At 28.1% G+C, this 11267-nt stretch overlaps 1 protein-coding gene and 1 long non-coding RNA gene across 2 annotated transcripts; both read right to left on the minus strand.

Annotated features, from left to right (window-relative positions):
* Positions 1 to 1027: 1027 nt before the first annotated feature.
* On the minus strand, positions 1028 to 4641 carry LOC105193389. The gene is made up of 4 exons (XR_005575091.1): positions 3692 to 4641; positions 3054 to 3258; positions 2525 to 2909; positions 1028 to 2226 (listed from the first exon to the last, which is right to left on the minus strand). It is a non-coding gene; the product is annotated as an uncharacterized LOC105193389 (long non-coding RNA).
* Positions 4642 to 5952: 1311 nt separating this feature from the next.
* LOC105206700 (probable cytochrome P450 4aa1) lies at positions 5953 to 10628 on the minus strand. The gene is made up of 6 exons (XM_039451026.1): positions 9646 to 10628; positions 8242 to 8619; positions 8065 to 8125; positions 7301 to 7827; positions 7022 to 7201; positions 5953 to 6941 (listed from the first exon to the last, which is right to left on the minus strand). The coding sequence occupies exons 1-6, from the start codon at positions 9800 to 9802 to the stop codon at positions 6781 to 6783; spliced, it is 1464 nt and encodes a 487-aa protein (XP_039306960.1). The 5' UTR covers positions 9803 to 10628; the 3' UTR covers positions 5953 to 6780.
* Between the last annotated feature and the right edge of the window lie 639 nt (positions 10629 to 11267).

Raw genomic sequence — 11267 nt, forward strand, 5'->3', positions numbered from 1 at the left:
TACATTTACATGTATATCATCTAATTGAATGTTATACTTATAAATTCAAACTCATATGTTAACCTAACGCTTAATTAATTATCCGTAGATTCTTAAAATAATTCTAATTGCAATACTTAATACTAAAAATTATTTAAAGTTTTCTGCTTTATATTAATTGATTCTTAACCAATTAATATTAACTTATTGCCAAATACTTAATGCTATAAATTATTTAAAGTTTCCTGCTTTATGTTAATTAATTCCTAACCATAATATTGATTTAAATCTATTAAAATTATTACTTTTATAATATAATTAAATATAATTAAAAAAGCGCATAAGAAACTAAACAAAATGACAACAATTTATATAAATGTTTATTGTCTCGTTTGTGTATAAAAATGGCACCAGCTTCGTTAAGATTAAAGAACGAAATTTTCTTTCTGCTGACGATTCATCATAGAAATCAAAAGCTTTGCTATTCTTTGGAATTCTTAAGCTTAAGAAGCTTAATCTTCTTGATCAAGATTGTGCCCGTGCACGAACAGCCGCCTCAAGGGTTCCAAAAAGAAAGGAAGCGACAGAGAGAGAAACCGTTGTTAGACCTTGTAGATCGTACAAGAAAATGTAATTTCACCTATTAAGTACCAACAAGATTGTTTGGCCTCGATCTTTTAACCACCCGTGGATTTTCCGCCATAAACACAGTAAACGATTTAGCAGCAAGCTTTTTCACGCTCGGTTGTGATTTCACTGGGGGCTTCAGCGATGTTTTCTTACTGTTTCTTCTTGTCGTAATTTTCTATTTCCACCGTATAAAGCCAAAGGATTACGCGTAGTCAAGCCAAAATATTTGACGATACATTTCGATTTAATTAAGCGTTACATGATAACATTCAAACAAATTAATATATAGTATTTGTCTTATTATTTCTTATTATATGTTATATATATATATATATATATATGTATGTATGTATGTATATATGTATATAATAACATCAATGCTTAATGTATTACTTTCCTCTTTTATATTAACTTAGATAAGAATATTGGCAGAAACAGATCTACTATATGTATAGATCTGCGCACAAAGTATTATTTTTCAACACAATATAAAATTTTTATTTAGATTATCTTAAATTTTATTTTAGATAGATAAATAATGTGTTTCTGCATCAAAAATATATATTTTTATTTTAAAAAAAGTAATATGCAAAGTTAAAACAAATATAAAAATGTAAATGAATCGTGCGCAAACGTTGTGTGCAATTGGGTTCGGCGTGTTCGATCAAGACCGTGTCCGATCGAAACTGTGTCCGATCGAGACCGTGTCCGATTGTTAATTTGCGCACAATCGGGCCTCATTCATTAAAAACATTTAATTAAATTACAAAATTATCTTATTTTATGAAAATATTTATATTATTAAAGCAATTCATGTTATTCAACATGTCAGTGGTGCTGAGAAAAAAAAACAATGAATGTGAAGAAAATATAAGTGTGATAAAATAATATAGTAACAATTTATTTCTTTTAATAGATAAAATATGTATTAACAACAATAGTTTTACGCTTGTTATCAAATCAGTGAATAATTGAAGGCCATGAACGAGTTATATCATAGTGGCTTGTATTTCTAGATCCACTGGCGAAATTAGATACTGACCACTGTCGTCTTCTATATAATAAATCTAAAGTCACATAGAAATATTGTTTCTTGATTATTGTATTACAAATTATTAACTCTGATATTTTCTTGCAAAAGGATGCATACATGAAGTAAGATTAAATTCAAGAAAAAATATATAATTAAATATTTTTATTTCAATATTAAACTAACTTCTCTTTATTTGTGAAATGTCCACTTTTGATTTAACTTTGATAAGTAAATATTTTTATCCGCAATAATTTTAAGAATTAACGATCAATCTTGCGCATATTTACACGTTGGTCTAATAGCGAGTAATTGATCTTCGTCGTGACTATGTGCACTGGAGTCCTAGGCCATCATTCGAAACAATTCTTATAATAAAAATGTGATAACAAGTGTTTCATAACATATTAATAATGCGTCATCTAAATCTTTAATCTTCCTCATCTTTAGTTGGCTTATGGTCAAAAATCCTGTTGAAGAATGCCAGCATACGAATAGAGCCACCAATATCTCAGCCAATTCCAAATGGTGCTCCAGCTGCTGCTTGTATACAACCTTCACCACCAGAAGAACCGTTTACTATATGTCTAAAAGTGGATAATAATGATGAAATAAAGTTTCTGTAAGATTCAATCATAATTGTTATGATTTCTGTTATACGTTTCAATTTAAATTATGATATCGCAGACATCCGACTATATGTATAATTTATAATACATGGTAATATATATAAAATTAAATTCAATAATTATATCTATCATTATCATAAATATCATGTTTTATAACTTAACTGCTCATTATAAAGAAAAATTAATAATTATCTTAAAGATGTCTGTTTGGATAATAAAGTTTCCAATGAATATTGTGATGCCGATGATGACGTACCTTATAAGGATCCTTCGTAATACTGAATAGACAATTACTGCTTTCCAACCACATTGCCACTTCAGAAACATTTTTGAATGCCAGAGGTATGGCTCCAGTTGATCATATTAATTTTATAACTTCTGCGTCTTTATCAATTCAATTCCTTCAGTCAATCAACCCCTGATGCACAGCACTTTTAATCGGGTTTAATAACATCCGTAGTTAGGAAACTGACCAATTACAGTTATTCCATTCTTCAGAAGAATACTAATGATTAACCAATTTCATAACTACGTATGTTACTAAAGCCGATTAATAGTTCCATGTAACAAGAGTCAATGATAGTGTTCTTACGCACAACTAGACCAGCCGTCAGCTAAACGCTTTTGACTGCGTCACAGTCCTGCAAATTAATAATACAAATAGTATTTTTGAATTACAATCACATAATTATGTTAATAGATAACAAAAAATGTGAAAACTTAATCGTTTGAGCTATCACCTCTAATGAAATTAAGATATAAATAAAATAAGAATCAATTGTTACCTTAGTAGTAAAAAGTTGCGAAACAATGGTTTCTTCTTGGCTAAAAGCTCCACGGAAAAAACGTTTTGAAATTTTAATAGTTCGTCGCATTTTCTCGCTTTCTGCTTCATCAAAACGTTCCGCAACTACATAGTTAAGTATTGACTGGATCTCTCTTATTCTTTCTATATACGAAGATACTACGTCTTCCAAATTTAATTGTGAACTGTAAATAATAAGGAGTTACGTGATTAATTCAGCCAACATAGACAGAAGTACGTCGTTTAGGTAGTTAATAATGCTTCTTTTGTTTATTTTATTAATATATTTATAGCGACGCAGATTCAATTCTTTAATACTTCATAAAAATAAAAAAGATAAAAAAGAAAATATATCTTTTATGCAAATAGTACATCTTTGTCATAATTTCTTTTCTATTTAAAATAAGGATATTTATTATGTTATTATAAAATAAGCATTAAGATCATTAATCATGTGAGTAATTGATAAGTAACATTTTATTTTGGTAATTTAGAAAATTCAATACAACTAAATACAAGAAAATAGGGTAGTTAACTAATAGAAACTTATCAAAAACAAGCTGTCAAAATTTATCAAAGGAGGAATTGAGTAAAAAATTTTAGTGTATAAACACTTACTTGTCTATTTCAAATTCTTAACGCTAAAGTGGTTGCGCTGGGAGAGTTAAATCTCTGATGGTTGGTTGAGATTCTGCTGGTTATTTGACAAAGGCAACTAATAGTGATATTACTCTCACAATTAGTTCCAATAGGCGATGACATATGCTTATACACGCTTTATCAAGTTTGCATCCTGTCTTCTGTCTGCTTTTAAATCGACATTTACCTATAAAGAAAAAGAAGCAAAAATTTGCAATTACTTTAATGCAAAGTTAATCGTCCATTGTATATGTATTTGTAAGAATGTATAATATATGTATATGTATTTGTAAAAATGCATTATTTAATAACAAAAAATATAACAAAAAGATCACACAAAAAAGGCGTGGATGGTCGCTCTTTCAGGTTTCTCTCAGGAAGACAAGATGCAGCTGTGATGTGCGTCCACCATGATGGATCTGTGACATTCGCTCCTACAAAAATCTAAAAACTTTTTCTCACCAATTTTATGCGAATTGGAATATTTTTCAGAAATATTTTGATGCTTAATTTATTAGAAATTTTAAATGGTAACGAATAACCTGTGATAGTTTGATTTCAATCTGTCCATGAGATAATATAATAAGAAATGTGTTTTAGAAACACCTATTCGTAACTTTTTAGTGTTTGTTTATAAGGAATAAAATAATTATAATAAATATTTTTATTCTCTCTATAAAATCACAATATTGTATAGCTAAAAACGTATACAATAAAATATTTATATTTTTTAACTTTTATATTGTAATATTTTATACTTCATAAACAAGTAAATACGGCAACTGAGGATAAGATGACAAAAGTTGTGCATAGGCAAGATAATGCATTTGTGCATTGGTTTTTTTGATCTTAATAACATTTTGACGATATATAACGTAATTTTAATCGTAATATGTATTGTAATATATATCTCCTTTTTAATAATTTTATTTTTGCAGATTACATAAATATTTTTTGTTTTATTTACGTTTTTCTTTAACTACATTGTAATATTAAAATAGTGTAAAATTATTATGTTGTAATAAATCTTTGTTACTCATAAAAGTGCATTTTTAACTTTATTTGACTGTTTTTTATCTTATTTGGTATTAAAAGTCATCTTACTCGCATATGAAAGCAAGATGACAAAATTGACTTGTTCTAAAATAATTTAAATTAAAAAAATTCTAGTTTATTTAACAATTTCTAATTTTTATTGATGATAAACAAAATTTTAGTGAATCTAAAAAAAATAGATTGTTATTTTTACATTATCACAGAAATTAACAAAAATTGACAAACCCTAAGGTCGTCATCTTACCTTCCTCTCCTCTATATTGTATAAAATACAATATTTTAATAACATTTTGAATAAAAATTTTGTGATTTTTTTCTTTTGTGTAAATGTATAAAATATCTATAAAATATTTATATAATATATAAAAAGTAAATAGTAATAAATATTTATAAATATTTATCATAAATATTGTGTGCTGTCTGGATAGGAATCCTTTAATCACAATCTGGTTATAAGGTGAATATAAAAAATCCAGAAAGAAAGAATAATATACCGCCACTCTTTCTCATTCTTATTTTATTCTTTTTCTTATCTTTTCTCTCTCTTTCTCTTTCTCTCTCTTTCTTTCTTTCTCTCTCTCTTTCTCTCTCTTTTTATCTCTCTTGGAGGTGGGCAAATTAATAAAAATGATCTTATGGCCAGAATTTAGTTGCAAGATCTCTGTCAGAAACAAATCTCGCTTGAGAAAGATAATCACGAATATTTTACAAAATTTTATAAATAATAAAAACGGCAATAAATAATTTATTATTAGTCCGTCATATGTTTCAAGTTAACAATCAAAAATTTATATTTTTATTTAAAAATTATTTATTATAGTAAAAATAATACTTACATACAAACTTAATATAATTAAATTAAATTTATTATTAATTTTAAAAATTTATTTAAAAGTAATATTTATACATAAAAAATATTGAATAGAATTAATTTTTTTAATTTTACATGACCTTTTTTAATGTCTTTGCATTATTAGAGATTTTGAAGTGTACAGAAATATGTAGATTATGTATTTTTACATATAAAACAACATGTACAGTATATTTAGTTTATAAAATCGAAAAAGAAAGTTTAATGATTTTTTTCTTTACAAAAGTATAAACTTTAAATTTTATTTTGATTTATAAATTTGTTAGCAATAGCATTTAGCAGTTTAAAAATTTAACTTGACATTCTTCTTGTAGAATTTTATTTTTGTAAGACAAAAGTCAATTAATTTATTTTTCTCCAGAAACAACACCAAAATAAATTAATTGATTTTTGTCTCAAAAAAATGAAAAAAATACACCAATTTCTACAAAAGAATGGTTTTCTTAATAACCCAACAACTGGAAAAACATTTTTACTTGAGTACATGATCAAGTACATGATCAACATGAACGATCTGCAAATCACTTACAAGAAGTTATTGAAGAATACTGCACCTTTATGTTGACCATTACATATACATAAGAAAGAAACAATGAAATTAGGTTTAAATGCTATTGCTAACAAATTTATAAATCAAAATATTTAGTATTTTTCAGAGTTTGTCAGGTTTGTAAAATTAATTTTAATAATTCTTGTAACTATGTGTAGCAGGGACGGAGATTTCCTTATGGAGGGTATGGAGTTTTCTACACCCAAAGCTTCTGTGGGTGTGAAATTTCACATTCAGAATTCGGGATATTTAAAAAAAATATTTTAATTTTTGATAAATTTTAAGAATTTTTGGTTTGACAAAAAACAACATTTGATTATGGTACCCACGCTACATGCTACCACTTTGCTTACCCAAAGTTATAATACAAGATTAGATAGTATAAGAGCTAGCTTCTGCGTGATATTAAGATAAAAAAAATAAAAGAAGGAGATTTATATTTGTAAAGAAAAAATATATGAAAAAAATTACATGTAGAAAAAAATATATATAAAAAAGATATTTTGCATATACATGGTGTTAGATGAAGTTTGCCTGTGGTCTCGCTAGTTAATAGAGCGTCTCTGACGTGAAGGATTGCTTCGGTTTCTTTTAATCATTTGCTTTTATTCTGACCCAAAGTCCGCCATGTGCTCTAATCGTAATGCGATATTTAGGTAAAAAATTTTCTTTGCCGAGGACCGGGTCTAATTGAATCTTCCTCAGAATAGCGCTAATGATTGATTTTATTTGGAGCATGGCAAAATTGGATCCTAAAAAAGATACAAAAAAGGAACAATACATTTTTCATATATATTTTATATTCCATTGAATATGAATTTGTTTTTCTTACCGATACAGTTGCGACGCCCACCGCTGAATGGTATGTAGGCAAATGGATGCCTTGTTTCGGAGTTTTCAGGGCTAAACCGCTCTGGTTTGAAATCGTGAGGATCAGGAAAATAATGAGGTAATCGATGCGTACAATATGGCATTAAAATTACGTTGCACCCGGCCGGTATTACATGTTCTCCTGTATAATATAAATAATAAAATGATAATAATTAGAAATTTAAAAAATGCAAATAAAATAAAATAATTATTGTGCAAAATTTTCTCCTTTGAATCTTACCTACTGTTATATCCTCCCCGAGTGTCCTCGCAAACAAAGGTACTGTAGGATATAATCTTAAAGATTCTTTAATGCACATTTCCAAGTTTTTCATCTTGGTGAGATCTTCCATAATTGGTGATCTTCTATCCTCACCAAAAATTTCATTTATTTCCTCAATACATTTTTGTTGCCATTTTAGATTTTTTGCCAAATAAAAGAGAGTAACTGCAGTAGACGTGGCGACTGATTCCTGGCCGGCCAACATAAAAGTACAGCATTCTTCAATAATTTCTTTTTTAGTTATTTGCGGATCGTTCTCTTTGATCATGTACTCGATCATGAACTCAAGTAAAGATGTTTTCCTTGAGTTATTGAAGAAATCGTTCTTTTGCAAATTTTTGTGCATTTCCTCCATTTTTTTAGAACAAAAGTCCATCAATTCATTTTGGTGTTGTTGCTCTAATTTGCTAGCTGCTGTCAATCGGTAAATCCAATTGATTAGCAACCATGGATGCGCAAATCTATACATCATCCTTAACTGGTTTCTGTTTTTAAGACACTTGTTAGTAAGCGTTTACTGTAGTAATATCCAGTAAACACCAAGTTACATGTAATATAAATGTTGGTTGTAATTTTACACTCAACAATGTACTGTTATATAACTCGTTATATAATAATTACATTGTTAAGTGGAAAATTACAACTAACATTTGTATTACATGTAACTTTGTATTTGCTGAGCAGTTTTCTAAAAGAAAAACACACTATCACAGAAAACTTACTTTCTAAATTTATCCTCTTCGTCATTGTACGTTTGGCTTGCCGGGATGCCCAAAATCGTTTCTGAAATATTATTGTGTTAGATGATTCTACGAGTAAACGCTATAGCGCGACGTACTATTAATATAGTACGTTTCACACTTTTATTACGTGATATATTTATCTTCATTTTTGCGTACCTCTCACTATATCGTAGACCGAGTTGTTAACAAATGTAGTGATGTTTATATTTTCCCCATTTTTTTCGAGCAACTTGTCGACTAGGCGATTGGCGCACTCGCCAAACGTTTCGATAAAATTTTCCAACATAGCTGGACGGAATGCCGGTTGTAAGATTTTCCGATGTGTGTCCCATTTGTCGACATCTTGAGTAATAAGACCCTTACCCAGAAAATTGTCGACCAGTTTGTAAAAAGATGCCTTTGCTAGGTGTTTCCGGTTTTTAAATATTATTTTGATATCCTCCGGCTCGATGAGCACAACGTGTGGCACAAACGTCACCCAAATGCGAATAATGCGACCATAATTCTGATACTCGTCCGCTATTCTTTCCAATACTAGGAAATCAAAGTTTTTTTTATATATGTTACATTACGTTACGAATAATTTATTACTTTCAATAAGATGGAAACCATTTTATTTACAGACCAATAGAATGTTTATAATCTCTTGCAAAAATAATATGTTTATAAGATGTTTGTTTAAGTGTGGATGTTTAATTAGAGTTTTGAAATTTTATTGATGTATTTAGGAGGTGGAAATTTAAACATAAAATTGTTTATGAGATTATCACGTGCGGCGTAGGAGGTGTGTCTTTTGTTGTTTTGTTTTTCAATGAAATTCAACAGGAGGCCGAGCGGATGTCTCCTTGTTGAGTTTCCTGGCGCGAGAGTTTGATAGCGAAAAGGGTGGGCTCAATTACTGCAGCCCAATTCAAAAATTTTCAATTGCTAATATCAAACTGCCAACTAACATGGCAGCTCGCAGACAAATATCTCCGTTTTTTTTTAATACTTTTCTCTCTCTCTCTCTTTCTCTCTCTTGTCCATACTCCACCAGTACGTTTATGAATATATATTTTTTCTCATTTTTTTTCTTCTTATTACTACATACGTTGGTGCCCACTGTGATGGGTTTAAAGGAGGAAAAAGTTAGGGGAAAGGAGAATCCTCAGACAACAATTATAAAATCGTAAGAAACATTCAATACGATTTTACGCGTGGGATTTATCGACCCATCATTATTGGATTTGTTGAGAGGGAAATAGGGGAATTAATTAAGATTGTGGAAGGCAGTGAAGTAAATTATTGATTAATGTTATTAGTTAACAGAAGAAACAAATATATCTGTCGAACAAGATTTACTGGTGGGTATTTATATGCAATATAATATATTGTTACGGTTTAAAGACTTTACTTTTTGAATGTTTATTAAATAATTGTCTATTGAACATTGTATAAACAATTCTATGTTTAAATGATTGTCTCATAAACACTTCAATAAATATTTAATAAATATTTTTGCCATGGGTATGATAATTAATTAACAATATTTATAACAATTGCAATTATTATATAACTTACGATTTCCTTCAATAAACAGGTTTGCATTGCCAAGAATGGGCACCGTTTTTGGCCCATTCAGAGTGAAAATAAACCTCATAATTCTGAAGTAATTCTTTTGGTGTAACGCGTGTAATATAGCCAAAATGACGGCTAAAAGGACAAGATAGGCCCACATTTCTCCTGATGTGTGTGATGCAATTCAACTAATAAGAAATAAATAAGAAATATAATTTCTTCAGTCAGTTTCATATAAATAATAAATTATAGCAAAAGTAACAAAAAAAATTTCTGCCTAATAATAAATGCTATTAATCACTCGATTTATTTCTGCAATGTATATTTTTTGATATGATAAGGACATTGAAATAAAATTTAATCTTTTACTACTTTTGTTAGACTAAATACTCTAAAAGTCTATATAAAAGGCGAAAATTGGAATAATTTGTAATATCTACTCCAACTTTACGCGGATTTTGTATTTCTACTGTTTGCAGTACTTTAATTCATTATTTTTAACACGTAAAAATACTTTTTTGATTTAATACTATTTTCATATTGTACTAATTGCTGTTTATAATACCAGGAAAAAGTCAATTTTCAATTATCTTATAAGCGTGCATAAATGTGTCATGAATAGAAGGCTATATAAAATAACACAATATAGCAAAAAAGAAATTAAGACACAAATAGATTCGGTTTTCTCGCACATAGGGAAAGGTCGGATAGTATCGGACACCTAAGCTTTTTCACAAATATTTTTTTTTTAAATAGCTAAATTTGAACATACTCTATATCATACAAAACTTCATTCTTATACCAAAACACCTCTTGAAACCCATTTTCCTAAAATAAAAATATCAATCGTTTTTTTAATACTTTTTATAGGCATTGCATTTTTGTCATGCTTGTTTGTGGAGGGTTGTATCGGACATGATACAGTGTGTGAGAAAAGAGTCATTTTTGGTGTAACAAACAACTTATTATTATAATTATATCATTATTATACATTATATGTTATTATATATGTATATTATTATTATTATTTTATATTATTATTGTATATGCACAGTAAAAACTAAAATGTTTCAGAAAGTCTACTTAAAATTTTTTTGTTAAAGTAACTCAAAACTTAAATTAAAATAACTTAAAATAAGAGTTATTTTCAAAAGATAAGTTAAAATAACTTAAAATAAGAATTATTTTAACTTAACTTTTGAGTTATTTTAACATAAAATTTAGAGTGGACTTTCTGGTACATTTTATTTTTTATTGTGTAAGTAACATAAGTCAATAAATGAAAATAAACTTTTCTTAACGTAACAAGTCAATAAAATAAACAGTCTTTAAAAATTCAATATTTTAATATTTTTAACATTTTTTTTCTAATAGTCATTTTCTTAATTTTAATTTGTTCTATGACTTTGTTCATTTTTTTTTTGTATTATTTATGACATAATTTGCCCATATTACTCTATAATACAAAAAGTGTTGTAAGAATTTAAGTTTTATCAACTGTAAAGATTGTCCGATATAATCTGCAACTCATCTGTCCGATACAACCCGAACAACAGGTAACGAAAAATTGGTTACTATTTGCGTATTAGTAAGCCTAACGAGATTTATAGTCTACCACTTAAAGG

The sequence above is a fragment of the Solenopsis invicta genome, chromosome 1 (assembly GCF_016802725.1).
Source record: "Solenopsis invicta isolate M01_SB chromosome 1, UNIL_Sinv_3.0, whole genome shotgun sequence".
Classification (NCBI taxonomy): domain Eukaryota; kingdom Metazoa; phylum Arthropoda; class Insecta; order Hymenoptera; family Formicidae; genus Solenopsis; species Solenopsis invicta.